The sequence below is a fragment of the Phalacrocorax carbo genome, chromosome 6 (genome assembly GCF_963921805.1).
Source record: "Phalacrocorax carbo chromosome 6, bPhaCar2.1, whole genome shotgun sequence".
In the NCBI taxonomy this organism is placed as follows: Eukaryota; Metazoa; Chordata; class Aves; order Suliformes; family Phalacrocoracidae; genus Phalacrocorax; species Phalacrocorax carbo.
Window position 1 is genome coordinate 58,635,968 of NC_087518.1, and position 15,968 is coordinate 58,651,935.

Here is a 15,968-nt window from a genome sequence, read left to right on the forward strand (position 1 = left end):
TATTTACTGCATTTTAGATGATATATTGATTTATTTTATGAAGGAGGATATTTGCCTGGCTCTGACTGATTAAATGATATTAAATTTTATAGCCCTTAGTGGCTATTAACAGTTCAGTGAATAATGATAATCCATGTTAAAGCGACTAACGTCTGTCTTGTAAGTAAAGTTTATTTTTTCCAGTAAGAACATTGAAAAGACCATTTTGAACGTGTTAGCAATCTTTTTAATCAGTTTTTTTGGCGCTTAATTCTGTTACACAGTTAATTCTGTGTAAGCTCCTTTTGCCATTTTAGTAACATGTTGGTTGATGGTTTTTATACAGGTTATCATCAGCTGTGTCACACACCAAATATTGATTCCAGCGTGATTGATTCAGATGATAAATGGCTCTGTCGACAGTGCGTTTTTGCAACAACAACAAAGGTGTGTTTCTAGAAAAACATTACTTAATACATCCCATATTGCATGCAGACTTTTGTTTGTGAAGTTGAAACAAAAAAATAAAATAACTTTTTTCAGTGATTTCTTTCTTGTTAACTTTGATCTGAATGGAATTTTTATACATTGGGAATTAATATTGATTTTAGAGATAGATGACATTTGGCTTGCAATTTATTTTAAATCAAATATTGTAGTATTAAAACATATACAGGTGAAGGTCTCTTACTTGATTATAGACAAATTTTTGTAACTTCCAAATTAAAGGATTTGAAAGTTTCAGAAGCACATTAGTTGACAAAAATAATAACATATCTGTTTTGGCCCAGAGGGGTGGTGCGCTTAAGAAAGGACCAAATGCCAAAGCACTGCAAGTCATGAAACAAACATTACCGTATAATGCAACAGACCTCGAATGGGATGCAGGTCATAAAACCAACGTCCAGCAGTGTTACTGCTATTGTGGAGGACCTGGAGAGTAAGTAAACAGATAATACATAAGAACTCTTCTCCATAATACAGCTGCAAACTTTGGCCCTGATCCTGTAGGCTTTTACTTGTGACCTTGTTAGTTTCTATTTTGTGTAGGTATTAAACTTGATGCAAACTGGAATTTTGACTTATGTATGTTTTTATTTTTTAAAATGTCTCATGAGAAATACATTATCGATGGCTCACCTTCTCCCACCGGATCTTTTGGTTTGTTTTAATTTTGTGAAACCATCACATAAATTCTTCCTTGTTGTAGAATGGAATGTGATGTCATCTTTTGCATTGATACTGTTAATGTGTTGAGATTGGATGGAGTTGTTTGATCTTCTTGGAATTCTAGGCAGTGTTTTTCTGATGTTAACTCATTTCTGTCATTAGTCACAAATATAAATTTATCTAGAGAATAGTTTATTAAATTTTGTTGGAATAGACAGCTGTCTTATTGGACCATGACATCTATAACAGTACTCTGGATTGCAGTTATTGGTGGGGGAAAGACTTTTTTAAACTCATATGGCATTAGAGTCCTTTGCTGGTTCTTTCTTACAAGAAAGGCAAGAAGAGGACTGCTTAAGTAGGTAGAGAAGTACTCTGTTGTCTGCATGCATGAGTGAGTAAATAAAACGGCACTGGAGACTTAAGTCAGGCAGATCGAGAGTCCCACAAAGAAATAAAGCTTTTGAGTTTTTACTCATAGGACAGAGCTCTGGTTTGAGAATTTTGCAGACTGTGACAAACATCGCCTTCAATTTTGCGTGGTTCCTTTTCTCAAGGGAGAAGCTGGAAAAGGAAAAGAAAATAAAAAGTATAAACTATGAGGTTCATTTTGAGGATTCAATAAGTTGAATCCTCGGAACAAATGTTTGAACCTTAATGCAGCTGTGCGATGCTTTGGAAAATAAGAAGGAAGTTAATATGGTGGTTGAGAAGGAGCTTAGAGTTACTGAATTCTTATTATTGAGAACTAAAATGTGGTTGTCAGAGGAAATGAAATTTTTATTTTCTTAAGTAAATAACTTAATTCATCCTTTTACTAGACTATATTATATTATTCTTAGTCACTCTTTTCTGGTAATGATCCATTATGGAACCCAGTGTTGCTGAAATATCCCTACAGATGACAGTTTTATAAACTATGAAAATCAGTTTGGATCAGAAGATCCTTTGCTAGTTAATTTACATGTAACGAAGAAAAATTTTCAGTAACTCTTCTAACACATTGTTTTTCTTTCTGTTGGTGAAGCTGGTATCTAAAGATGTTGCAGTGCTGCAAATGTAAGCAGTGGTTTCATGAGGCTTGCGTGCAGTGCCTCCAAAAGCCAATGCTTTTTGGTGACAGGTAAGAAATTTAAGCTGTACTTTATGGTTGTCATTATTTAAAAAGTGGAGGGAATCTTATGTATGGGCTTTTATTAAGTAATACAACAGTTTTCCAAAAACGGGTTGGTTTTTTTTAATAGAAGACTATACAAAATAAAGCACATGTTCAGGTGCCAGGAAAATACAGTTCTTCATCTGAGTTTAATGAAGGAGGGTGGGATGGGGTGGCGGGTGGTGGAGGGGTAACCATTGGATAGTTAAATTCAAACTGTCACTGACTTCACTGTGTGGAAGTCCATTATACTACAGGTGCTGGCTACTGGGAGATGGGAAGCTTCTATAGGCCCACTGTAACCGCTTTAGTTACATAAGGGCTTTGAAGCTTACACGGTGTAGGTGACTGATCTCTTGTATGCAAGAGGCACCATGATTCAAGGTAGACTGTCAGTGTGTGTCTCTGTGTGTGTGCAGTAGTAGTTCTCTGTACTAACAGTATAGAGAGCTGGAGAAAGCTGGAAGGATAGTTGATTGAGGGGAGCTCTGTACATCATCTGCTCATGTGTGATGAGTTGGAACAAAAGGAAATGGAAAAGAGCACTGGTCTACGCTTTCATTTTAAGAGGAACTTGGAGCAGTTGGAGCAGATGAGAGGGAGAAATGGAGAAGGGAATCAAGGAGTATCTCATTCATTATCTATTATACTTTCTTTTAGCTGTTGGCTGTGCTGGAATGTTCATATGAAGGTACTGAGAACCTAGGAATGTGTGGGTCCTTGAAATGTGTGCTTACACTAGTACACAGGTTTCTGCATTTGAGAGAATGGAGTGGGGACATTGCAGAGGATCTTCAGTGATATAGCCACAGGTTGAGGTACTTTCTTAGGGAGTATGAAATAGTGGTACCAGAAAAAAAATTGAGGAAGTAACCTTGTGTCTGGCCTGGTAGGTACTGGTACAGATAGTGGAAGATAATAGAGGAACATGGAGGATAGGGTGACTCTTAAATATCGTATGGCTGGGTTTCTGGCCTCCTTAATGTTGAATTTTTGTTTGTTTGTTTTCCTAACTAGGGTGCTAAAACATTAAGTGTGTGTGTATGTGTGTTTACAGACACCCACCACCCAGACACATGTACATATACATATGTATATATTTTTAGGTTTTATACATTCATTTGCTCAGTTTGCAGTTCTGGACCAGAATACCTCAAACGTTTACCCTTGAGATGGTAAGTATGAATTTAAAAAAAAAAAAAAAGGGGGGGGGTGGTGAGTCAAATACAGGCTCTGCTTTTCTTTTTGGTATTTTGATCCTCCTTGCAAAAAAGGAAAACCACTTGCTGTCTTGGGTTGTTTCCCGAGTTGTTCTTACTGCTTGTATGAACAGGGACAACTTTTCCTTCCATGTTTATCCTTAAATGCAGAGATATATTCCAATTGTGTGGTCTTGGAATTTATTCCTGGGATTGTTCAGTAAAGTAGCAAGCAACTACTTATTTGTTGTATATGTGAAGATTTAGATACCTGACACGCAGTCTTCTTGGCAGCTTTAGGCTTCTGCCATTAGATAAGTCAAATCTAGTGAGTACTAGAGTATGTGTCGACACATTTTGCAATAGCTTCCCTGATGAGACTTAATGGTTAGTTGTAGCTTGAAATCTTTCAACTAACCCATATTAGAAATTATATCTGATTTAGTGGATATATGTGCTAACAAATATATGGTGGAAATTACCTTGTTAACTGTTAATTCACCAAAACACTTGCATGATTTCAGAACTAATACATTCAAGTATGAATTCAGACTTCTTTAAACATCCCATGGTTTAGACCAATATTGCAGTTTAAAAGTATATCATGACAATGAGATGAGGGAGAGATGAAAGTAAGATTCAAAGCAGAAGGAATCACTTGAGGAAGAGAAATGACAGGAGACTTCATAATGTTGTTCCCTGAATGGAGTGTTTTAAGTTGTGCTTTGTGTTCCTCTTACTATATTGTACTAACATCTTTACTACTAAACTATTTAAAGACAAGCAATTGGAGGAGAGAGACTTTTTTCCCCCTGTTTTTTTTATTCAAATATTTCTGAATTCTAGGGTAGATATAGCACATCTATGCCTTTACAACCTAAGTGTTATTCATAAGAAGAAATACTTTGATTCGGAGCTTGAACTCATGGCCTACATTAATGAAAACTGGGATAGATTGCATCCTGGTGAGGTAAGTAATTGGAATAGTCTTTCTTGTTTTTCCTCACAGCGCATACATATGTCCTGAAAGTTAGTGAACTATGAACTGTTTTATTCTGGATGTTAAATCCTTTACCTTAAAACTGGGTACTCCCAAAAAATGGGGAGATAATCTTTAACTTCCTTGCAGAAAAGGAATGCTTTTTAAGTGTTGTATGTTTTTCTGAGCTGTAAAATTTCTCAAGTGGTCCATGTAACTATTTCATGATTTCCATAGCAACTTTAATTATTTATACTCAACTGTTTGTTCTGTTGCATAGATGTATTTTGTTTTTCTTTCAGTTTATAATTGTCTCATAGTTTTCGTGTGCACAGACCAAAAAAGTCTAATGTAGAACTGAATGCAGTGTATATTGCATATGAAGACCTCTTCAGAGTCTCTTAAGGTGTAACACATAACAAATTATTGTACACAAATGTTTCCTCTTCCCTCCCTTTTCCAAATGTGGGGGTGGTCAGTTTGTGTCCAGGTCTAAAGATTGTTTTCATCCTTTTCCAGTCTGATTCTGGTACTTGTCAAGGCATCTTGGTTTTAGTTCGCTACTAGACGAGTTATTTTTCCAGCTATTTGATTTGCTGGACAATTATCTTAGCATTAAAGGAAATCCATTTCCCCAAGCAGGCGGACTTCATATTAAACTAGCAGGAGCAGTGTAGATCCTTGTTTCTGCATGTAAGGTTGGATGCAAAATCTATGTTGAAATTCAAATTGGCATACTGCTAGTAGAGTATGTACTTTTTTATGCATGAAAATTGTTCAGGGTTTTGAAGTTTTTAATACAGGTGGCATATAACTGGTTTGAAATTTTCTTGTAAGAGATGAGATGATTACTTTATACTTCTTTTCAGTAAATCTGTACATCTGTAATCCAATGTTACTAGCAGATGCAACTTGAGAATGGAATATATTTTCTTGGTTTAAATGAATCTCTACTTTTCATAAATAATGGAAAATAGTTTAAAATACATATGTTTAAACCGAGTGTCAATAGCTTGTTAGGAAGACAAGCACACTCAAGCATTACTAAAGACAGACAATTAGTATCATTATGAATAAACATCTGGTTTACTTTGGGACGTATGGTATCTCTTAGCTAAGTCATATCAAGTCTCAAGCTTTAATTAAAAAAAGCTGCACAAAATTTAATTCTTACACCATCTTTTCAATAGAATGAAATGTTTGGGCTGTCTTGATGCAGTTTATCAAATGTGGAGACGGCGTTTAATTTTGGCTTTTTTTTCCGCTTAGTATTGAGGGAAATGTAGAAGAAAGCAATGTTTGTTTATTTCACATAATAAAATTTTCTTTAGGTTTAATGTAATTTCATGTCAGAATGGCTGGTCAGAGCAGCCGTGGTGTGGAGGAGGAGAGTGGAGCTATGTAGCTGCCACCGACTTGCAGCACATGTGCTGTTTTGAAGAAGTTGAAAGGCTACAGTCCTTATGTTGTTCTTCCCCTTTTCTATTTTCAATCTACCCAAGTTCAATCTATGTGAAAATCATGTAACTAAGGGGGAGGAAGGAGAGGGAAGATAAAAAAATAAGTAAACTCATCTCTTTGTTAAGTGCTGCTTCCAGTTCCTTAATCAACATTCCTACTCCTTCAAGGAAGTTACTTACTTTAAGTCTGAAAGCTACATTTTTTTTTTTTGAAGGGGTAGGCTTCAAATAAATGCATAGTAGCTGTGTTGAGGAAATCTTCAAGACTTCATTCTGAGAAGAGTCTAAATGTGTCTCACTAAGTTCAGAAAATTTGTCTTGTAAAATACATTTGCCTCAAATTTTTCATCTTTGGTTAATCTGTTTTCTTTATTAAACAGAAATTAGTCACAGAAAGAATAATGTTTACAATATAATGGTTTTAGGGGTTTTGTAGCATTCTTAGCTTGCCATTGGTAGAAATAACACTTTGGTTTCTTTCTCTAGCTGCTTATAATTAGAGATGTTTTTTAGCCATAGGTAAGATAGGAGTAAATGGTGGAGTTAAGAGAGCCTCCTAAGCCAGTAACTTTTAGCATGTTATCTAGGATGCAATAAATATATGGCAGTTTTCTATAGTTAAGTGCTACAGAGTTGCAAGACCTCTGGATAGCAGTGGACTGTGCTGAATGCATATGGTAAAGATGTGCAAAAGCAATTGTTACTTTGGCTAATATCAGTTGAGTAGCTCCCCTAACTTTGGTAGTCAGAGAGACCGACTGTGAATCTTACCCAAAATTGTGTTAAAAGGTTGGGTTTTATGAGTATATGTACTCATTTAGCTGTTAGCACTTTTAATCCTTTGAGCATTTTTATCTGTCCTGTTTGGTCAGAATTGTATTCTTTAGAAAGTTTTTTGAAGATGTGGGGTTTTTTCCTGAGTTGCAAATGTACAGTCTGCTCTGTAGTATTCATACTAATAGTGGAACTTATAAACGGTTTGTCTACTCTAAAGATAAATTTACTGCAGAGCCAATTGGAATATAAGTTCTGAAACATTTTGGTATGGCAACTGGAAATATGGTAGCTTCACTGGATTTAAAAATAGCTGTCCAAATATAAAAATGAATAATCTTATTTTATATTCTATTACATAAATGATGTCTGCTTCTTTCTAGTCACCACCATACTTACTCTGCTTTATGTCTCTCTAATTCATAAGTATGCAGTTTTTCAGAGGGAAGATTCCTTGTTTTCGTAACTTCATAGGGACCAGCTACTTCAGGCTTTGGTGCAAGAAGGGAGCTTAGGCTGGGTCTTTGTAAACAGGGCATGAAAATGGATTTACCTTTTTTAAATGCTAACTTTTCTAGGCCTCTTCCTTTTTTTTTCTCTTCATTTTATCACATTGAGTAATGTTGGCAAAAAATGGGAATTAGGTCCTGTGGCAGGATTTCAGATAAAATGATCACCTATAAAATAACTGTATTGACACAAGAACTTAGTTAATTTTTGTTTGTAGTCTTAATTAGTTTGGGAGTACCTAATGCCATAGAAGAATTCTTGGCAGGGTAAGCTAGTATTATGCTCTTTGAGTATACTAAAATCGTTTGAGAGATTTTTCTTGTGCTTCTTAAAGTGAAACTCAAATTCTTTGGCCCAGACTTGATCCTGGCATGAATTCTGTGAATGTAATCACAGAATAGATGGGATAATGATTAATATCCTTTGGGGTTAGGTAGTTTCCACAGCTAATACCTCATAAATGTACTTCACATCCAAATCTGTAGTTACTGTAACACAGAGTAACTGGAATCTTTCTATTACTAAAGAATTTGACAGGCTAAATGATTTCTTAATACTTCGCAGCTGGCAGATACACCAAAATCTGAAAGATATGAGCATGTACTGGAGGCATTAAATGATTACAAGACCATGTAAGTTATTGGTACTTTTTGTTTTAAAAGTTGTTTGCCTATTTAATCTGATGTGGATTAGTCTTCACTCTCCTTTGGGCAGTCTATCTGATAAACACTTTGGTTGCAGATAATGTGTAAGTTTTAAATACTGTTTCTATTTCAAACTATAACATTATATAACTATTTGAGTGAAACCCAGATCATGAGAGACAATTTGTTTTAACTTCCATCCTCTTTGCACTTCACATTCTGTATTTGAGAGTGAGGATTGCATTAGGGGAAAGAGGGGAATAAAATGCCATTAGAATGAATATTCTAATTTGCATAGTTTTGTTATGCATGTACAATCTTATTTTAGAAGTTGCTTTCCCTGGGGTCAGAATTTTAACATCTAATTTAAAATCATCTAGGTTTATGTCTGGAAAAGAAATAAAGAAAAAGAAACACTTGTTTGGCTTGAGAATTCGTGTTCCTCCGGTGCCACCAAATGCTGCTTTAAAGGCTGAGAAAGAACCAGAAGGAACTTCTCATGAGTTTAAAATTAAAGGCAGAAAATCATCTAAACCAATCCCTGATGTCAGGTAAAATAACCCAGTTATTCTAGCAATGTTGAGGTAAATTGGGGCTACTTTGGGTCTACTTCTGGTGCCTTTTCATTGTATAATATGTTTCTTAAAATAACTGTAAAGGTGAACTAATTTATTTAGATCTCTGTGAGGATCCTTACAAAAAAAGGCCACCCCCACAACATGTGAAATTTAGCAGTAAGAATGGTAGAAAGCTCCCAACTTCACTGTTATTTGGGAAACAAAATCTCTTGCCTTTCTGGAGCTGTTATGCAATAATCTAACTAGAATTCTGAATAGGAAGTATGATGTGAAGTTGTAACTTGTGTTATTAAATGTGCCATCTTTTTTTTACCAAGTGTGATCAAATGCATAAGCAACACTTCACTTGTTCATTCACATTCAACATTAGGGAATCAGTTATGTCACTAGAAAGATCTTTTATATGTTCATGTTATTCTAGAAGCAAAAATACGTAGCTTTGTACCTGACAATTTCGATTTACCAGAATTACGTCATTTAGCGCAGTGTTTTAGTAATAGATGTCTAATAGTGTATTCATTGCCAAAGGAAAGCATGTATGAAATTAAAATTATCTTCAGTAATACAGAACAAAATATGAATTTTCTTCTAGGGAATTAAGTAATGGTATAGAAAGAAAGGGGAAAAAAAAGTCAGTAGGTCGTCCACCTGGTCCCTATACAAGAAAAATGATTCACAAAACTCCAGAGTCGTCTCCTCTGGTAAGGTTTTGGATATTCCCCCACACCCCTCACTTTCCCTCTAACTGGATTATCATTTTTGAAGAAAAACATAACCAGTTAATTTGAATCATGATATTTCCCCATTCACCCTCAAACAAAATTGATACAGAAATTAAAACTTAATTTGAAGTACTTTTTTTGTGGTGTTTTTTTTTTTCCTTAGGATAATGAACCAGTTCCAGTGATAGAGAACCCAGCCTTGGAATTACCCTGCAGTGTTGGGTAAATGAAAAAATAATTTTAAAAATCCTTGTAAAACATTATAATACTATGTCATTTATCTGTTTGTTTCTGAAATGTCAGCTCAGTTTTTAATATAAGATTATTTTCCTTACATGGCAACCCTGTTACCTTGCATATCAGGAAATCTGATGGAACTGCACATTCATCCAATACCTCAGATGTGGAATCCACAGGTGCTGCCAGTATGAAAGAAACTACCTCATCTAGCATTTCCAGACATTATAGGTAATTATTCAATTACTCTGATATAAAGATTAAGATTTGCAATATATTCACTTTAATTTTCTGGAAAGGGGGATGGGAAACAATTGCTGCAGCAATAATTGACCCGTAATAAACAGAAGTTGCAGGGATCCTACAAGAGCTGTCTTGCTAAAGCATGACATGTAATGTTCCAAGTCTGGTTCCAACAGAACTTCAGGTTTTAAGAGCGGCCAGTCAGTTCTGAACCTTCTGGCTGACTTCTGTGAAATCTGATCCAGGCAGTTCCAAAGAAATTACAGTCTAACAAGATTTCTGGAGAGAGATGCTTGGGTGAGAGAGACCCAAGCCAGCCATCCACACTTGCAGAAAGGCACTCGGTTTCCTAATCATCTGTGGCCTAGTGATTGCCAGTGCTGCTTTGTTCGGTTTTGTTTTGGGCTTTTTGTTTTCTTGGTTTTTTTGGGGGGTGCTGGGGAGTGGTGGTTTGGGGGTTTGGTGTGGGTTTTTTTTTAGGTTGAAGCTTTGGCAAAACAAAGGTAGAAGATAAGGTAGGAGGTTGACTTAGGTTATGAGACTGCTGTAGTAGATACGAGATGGAGCTAAGGGTATTGCAGAACTGGTGGGAGAATGAATAGAGAAGAACCTAGGATATTGCAAACGGGTGTAATACTGAGGATGTTAGTAACTCACTGGGATTTGGAGTAATGAGCAACTGAGACTTGGAGTAGAGCTATAAATTGCATGGGGAAATCTAAAGAAATAGGACAAAAGAAAACTAGTCTTTATTAGTTCTGCTTACAGCACACAGGGTGAGGGTTTATTTTGTGCTCACTAACTACTGTTCTTTGTTGATGTAAAATATGTAGTTAAATTATATTTACTGAAAAGAATTCCATAAACACTTCCTGAGCTTAGTTTTCTGATAAAGGCCGGAAAAGGGCTGATGTGGACCCTGAATTTAATTTTAGCAGCTTTTGGTTTTGTAGGCTTGTGTATTCATGCTAAAGAAAGTATTCTGTATGCTGAGACTTTCTACAGTCAGTAGAGCACGAAAAATTTTTGGCACAATCTTCAGAAATAAATTATTAACTACAATCAACTTTTCTGCAAATAAATTGTTACTTGAACTTTTCCCTCTCAAGATCAGCAAACATAAATTTCTGTTTTTGAGGTACATGGATCCTCTAACTACTTATTTTGTCTCCTCTTTCTAGTTCATGCTATCAAATGCTTTCATGAGTCAGTTTTGTCTGCATTACTGCTGCTCATAGTCTGTTTTCAAAAACTTGTGTTTAACTTAGACTTCTGACATTATTACCTGAGGGCTGAAGTTACTGTTTTGTACTTCTGCCTTTTATTCCATTCCTTTTTTAATGTTAAAAAGATGCACTTTTTTCCTCAGGATGTTACATAGGAGCCTTGAACATCAAAGTTCACATACCATTTAATTTAGGACTTTAGCGAACATGTTTTTAGTATGTACAAATTATAGATGTAGGCTTTTACATAAGGATTTGTATCTTGGACACTTTTGATATTTGGATGATGGTTTATTCTTGGGTAACATCAGAAGTTTTTTTCATTACTAGGTATAAATCTGAGTTTTGGATATACATATTTTTCTGGACACAATAAATCTGTAGAAAGTAATGTATACTATAGAAAGTAGTGATGTAGAATAGATTTAAAAAATATCTTTCATAATTCAGCGTTTTAAATTATTGATATAGATTGAGCTTGAAAAAAATAACTGTGCATAAATCAATTATTTACAGTCTTAACTAGCATCAAGTCCCAAACACTTTTGTAGTGTAGCTTTTGTAATTGAGGCCTACCTGTGTGATAAAGCTGTAGTTTTAATTTGCAAATTTAAGCACGTTTGGTGCAGACGTCTCTGAAGACGGGATATTTTTATTTGCTTATGAGTGGGATTAAGCTGTTTTAAAATAGTACTCTTAACATACGTAGGCATAAGTTAATATCATTTAGCTAACCTTTCTGACTTTTTGTTAAATTAATACAGTTTTCCTTAGGTAAATAATCTTTATTTGCAAGTGTCATTATCTATAGGCAACAAGTCTTTTTATTGGTGAAAAACAGAACAAAGAAGTTAGGATGTGAGTTGTATGCGTGTAACTGATGATAAAGCATACATTTTGAATTCATTCCGTGGAGTTAATGCTGGCTTAACTTTTTTAATAGTTTATCGGACTCGAGAAAAAGGACTCGTACAGGAAGAACTTGGCCTGCTGCAATACCACATTTGAGGAGAAGAGGTCGCTTTCCACGAAAAGCACTCCAGACTCAAAATTCAGAAATTGTAAAAGATGATGAGAGCAAGGAAGATTACCAGTATGATGAACTCAATACAGAGATACTTAACAACTTAGCAGATCAGGAGTTACAGCTCAATCATCTAAAGAACTCAATTACTAGTTACTTTGGTGCAGCAGGTAGAATAGCTTGTGGGGAAAAATACCGTGTTTTGGCTCGTCGGGTGACACTTGATGGAAAGGTGCAGTATCTTGTGGAGTGGGAAGGAGCAACTGCATCCTGACTGTAGGACTGAACATTATGTTCACTGCACTGTCATCTGTAAGTACAGTTCATAATGCAGAGCCACGAGAGAAACGTGTCTTTAAATGTGTTTCTAAAAACAAAACAAAACCAGTTTAGCCTTAACGTGTAATTGTTATCATTACAGCTCTTGTGATAAAGACTTATCTTTTTAAAATCTGATCTGAAACTTAAATTTTTTAATCTGAACACTGTTAGATTGTTTTAGGTTGGGATATTTTGGGTTACAATTGCTTAAAAATGTGCATGGTGTTTAAAAAATACATTTTCTAGAGAACATTCCATGGATACAGTTATTGTGATTTAGAGAAAATATTATGTAGATAGCACAAATCTTTGAAAAATTTTGGTTTGTTTTCTTACCCAAATGTTTGCAGAAATGTATTTCTATTTCAATACTTTCTAGATTTCATAAGTGCAGTGTATATAATGCCTACTGAAGACTGTAAAATACTGAAGTTTTCTTTCAAACAAAGTGTAAAAAAAAGAAAAAAAATATATTGAGCCTGTAAATTGCTCTGTGACCAGACTTCATTGTCGTCTTAATATATTCTTTGTGTGTGTGCGTGTGCGCATGTGTGTGCGTATATACCCGTGTATATACGGACACACATACTTGTGCGTGTATATATATGTGTGATTGTGACCTATGCAATACAAATTATGGGATCGGGCAGCTTCTGAGAATACATCCCATAATTCTTTTTTCAGGAATAGTTGCCAGTATTTACACAGCAGCATTTCTTCTCAGGCTTATTGGGTGCTGTTGCTTTCTGTGTACTGAGAAAAGGTGTCAAACCAGTGCAGCATGTTCTGGCAATGGGTGCAGTCATGGAGGTGCATATGTTCTAGGTAATATATTCCATTATTTTCCATGTGAATTAACTGTTAAAGAATAATGCAGGATCTGGACATTTTGACATTAACTCTGCTAGAAATAAAAATTGGAAAGTTATTGTGGCACACTGATTGTAAATTTTGTGTCCCAGTTATAAACTAAGTCGACAGGAGTCACACACAAGATTCCTACATATCTGTAGAAACAGTCATATTTTGGTAAATGTAGTATGAACAAAGTGTATTATTGCACAGGGTCAACAAACAGTTTGTTGCCATTTGAAGTAACATTACTGATTTTATTACAACATTACCTCTTTTGTTTTTATAAAATGTACCAAGTTTTAAATTGATAAGTTTATTTTACTTGTTTTAACAAAAAAAAAAGTAAAAATGTCTCTTGCCAGTATTAGATGTTTTTTCTTTGTCTGCTACTTTTGAGGGGGTTTTAGCCAAAGAGTAAACAGAAGAATATTTTTACTTTGGTGGTTATTCACTGTACTGTGTAAAGTTAGCTTTCTTACATGCTTACAGTTTTACCACCAAAATAAAATTATGTAACATTTACAAATGACAGAGTGGTTTAAAACGTACTGCCTGGGTTAGTACTTACTTATTCCATTACTTGATTATTTGACTTTTTCTGCTCATCTTGAAGATCTTGAAAAGGTGATTTTTTTTTTCTATTATTATTTTTTTTTCCCTGTCACCTTATAGCCAAAGGAAGCAGAGAAAGTTTTTTATCCTGTGCTTGGTTTATGGCTGGCCGGGTAATATTAGCTTTATAAAAATGCTAATTAAGAACTGCCGCTTCTGTTTACCTTCACTAAAATGTGTGGGTGTTTTTCCTCACGCCCTCAGCTATTAATTTAATGTTGCCTTGCCTATAGCTGCAATATTTTGATAACACAGCAACTTCATGTTAGTTTTTGAATGTTTATATCTTGGGATAATGCAAAATGTAAAGCCTTTGTAACCTTACTCACACCATCTGTATCTGTCTTTATTGTTTCACTTTATCCAAGTCCTTTAATTCTAACTGAACACCAGCAGTATTTTTTGTAAAGTTTCATTTAAAGATAAATATTGGAATGTACTCGGGGACTTTAGTGGGGGTGGGGGGAGAAAATATTTGCCAAACTTAAGATGTCCATAGACTTAACTATTGTGAATGTCATTGTTTCATTTTATTATGGTGGTTGACTTAACTCTGATGTTCAGTTTGTATTTTTGGAATTGCCTTTTTTTTTCTTAGAATTAAAATACCAACATTAAATGTGTGTATTTTTTGAGAGAGAAGAATGAGTTTTGATTCTGTATTCTTGTGAAGCACATACTTGGTGGCATCCCGCATCCATTGTTTCTCTATCTCTAGCTTTCCTGTTACTGTTCTGGAGATGCTTGCCCTGCACACAAACGCTAACTAGTGTTCCAGCTATGCTTGAGGGATGCTTTGTTACAAGGTGTCGTGTACTGGAAAATGCTGCAATAGTGCTGCTGAAGATACAGCTAGACTAGTAATTAAAGCACACCTACAACTGCCTTTCTCTCATTTTATGTGAATTTCATTGTATGTAGTAATGGAGTGTCTAAAGGAAAAATACAAATGTTGCTGTACATAACGATTTCATTTTGGTATGACTTGATCATTGTATGTATGCATGTGTGTAAATATATGTAATTCAACTTTGTTGTGGTCACTGATTTAGAACCATTTCTGTGTTTCAGATTTAATATTTTTCCATTATATTATTTGTATTACAGTAGTATTTAGGTAGGTGAAGCCTCTCTTGAGGTCATTCTAAAAATGTAGGCATCACATGGACGAGACAGCAAAGAAATAATGGCACTTGGGTGATCAGAACTGTAAGATAATAGTCATAGCAAACTACTTGTCAAAACATTGTTCTCAACACAATCTTCAAAAGGCATTTTGAATAAAAACTATGGTTTTCTATGCATAACAGGCATTTTGAGATTACAAAGGAATTCTGATAAATCTCTCAGTCTGATATGTGATATGAAAGTCAGTATTTCAATTTAACATGAAGACAGAAATAAACCAAAAAAAGGCCTTGAAGGTGAAGACAAGCAGTTTGTCTGGGGAGTTGGGGGAAAAGATAAGTGGGCAAACTGAAAAACAGTCATGTCTTTAGTAGGATGTTCCAAAGTAATCTTTAGTGTTATATTTTAAAAGGAAAATGGTGAGTTGAGACGGAACATGCCGAGGCTGGAGACAGAGCAATAGTCAGAGCACAGTGGTAAGGATGAACTGGACAGAAGCACCAGTTCTATGTATAGAGGGAGGAGGATGAATCTTGCAAATGCTATGCAGGTAACATTTTCAGGCTTTTAATTGTGTTACTTCTAGTTCCCTCACATCTGCCTGAATGAAAAGTAACAGTGCAATTAAGGGTATGATGGCAGAAAATGATATTTTCTAAAAGTGGAGAAAAGGGTTTAGGATGGTGAGTTGTGTTTGGTCAATGCTCAACTTAAGCTGAGAGCTAAACACCCATGTGGTGGTGTCAAATCTATTGAGATCCTAGTTTTGTCAGAAAAACGCAGTAATCCCAGAGGGGGAAAAATCCAAGTTGTCAAACTAACATATGTAGAAAAGTTGATTTGATTTTATTTTTTTTTTAATTGGATCATCTATAGGTGAGGTATAATGAAGAGGAAGACAGGAGCAGAGAGAGATTTCTTTGGAGTCCCTGAAGAAAGTTGAAAGGGGAATGACCATTTTCTAGGAAACGTAGCACAGGACAATAGGGAGAAAAGCAAAAGAGGAGTACAAGTAGAAGCTGTGCACAGTCTGAGAATTGGCTTGGAATTTGAGGCTTTTGCTAGTCTTTTATAGTTCGGCAACAATTAAACAGAAGATTCTGTGTTGTCATGATGTTTTTATCTGTTTTGCATTTATAAGGAAAAACTGC

At 35.2% G+C, this 15,968-nt stretch overlaps 1 protein-coding gene across 5 annotated transcripts in view; it reads left to right on the top strand.

Annotated features, from left to right (window-relative positions):
* MTF2 (metal response element binding transcription factor 2) overlaps nt 1-12,724 on the top strand; it is a 28,316-nt gene extending 15,592 nt beyond the window's left edge. For all 5 annotated transcript variants that reach the window (XM_064455509.1, XM_064455510.1, XM_064455511.1 and 2 more), the window contains 11 exons: nt 326-426; nt 771-919; nt 2,177-2,272; nt 3,412-3,480; nt 4,351-4,474; nt 7,792-7,859; nt 8,252-8,422; nt 9,042-9,150; nt 9,335-9,393; nt 9,535-9,639; nt 11,821-12,724. In XM_064455509.1, the coding sequence (XP_064311579.1) occupies nt 326-426; nt 771-919; nt 2,177-2,272; nt 3,412-3,480; nt 4,351-4,474; nt 7,792-7,859; nt 8,252-8,422; nt 9,042-9,150; nt 9,335-9,393; nt 9,535-9,639; nt 11,821-12,175 (1,406 nt within the window). In that variant the 3' untranslated portion in view covers nt 12,176-12,724. The remainder of the gene's footprint in view (nt 1-325; nt 427-770; nt 920-2,176; nt 2,273-3,411; nt 3,481-4,350; nt 4,475-7,791; nt 7,860-8,251; nt 8,423-9,041; nt 9,151-9,334; nt 9,394-9,534; nt 9,640-11,820) is intronic.
* Nucleotides 12,725-15,968: the final 3,244 nt, after the last annotated feature.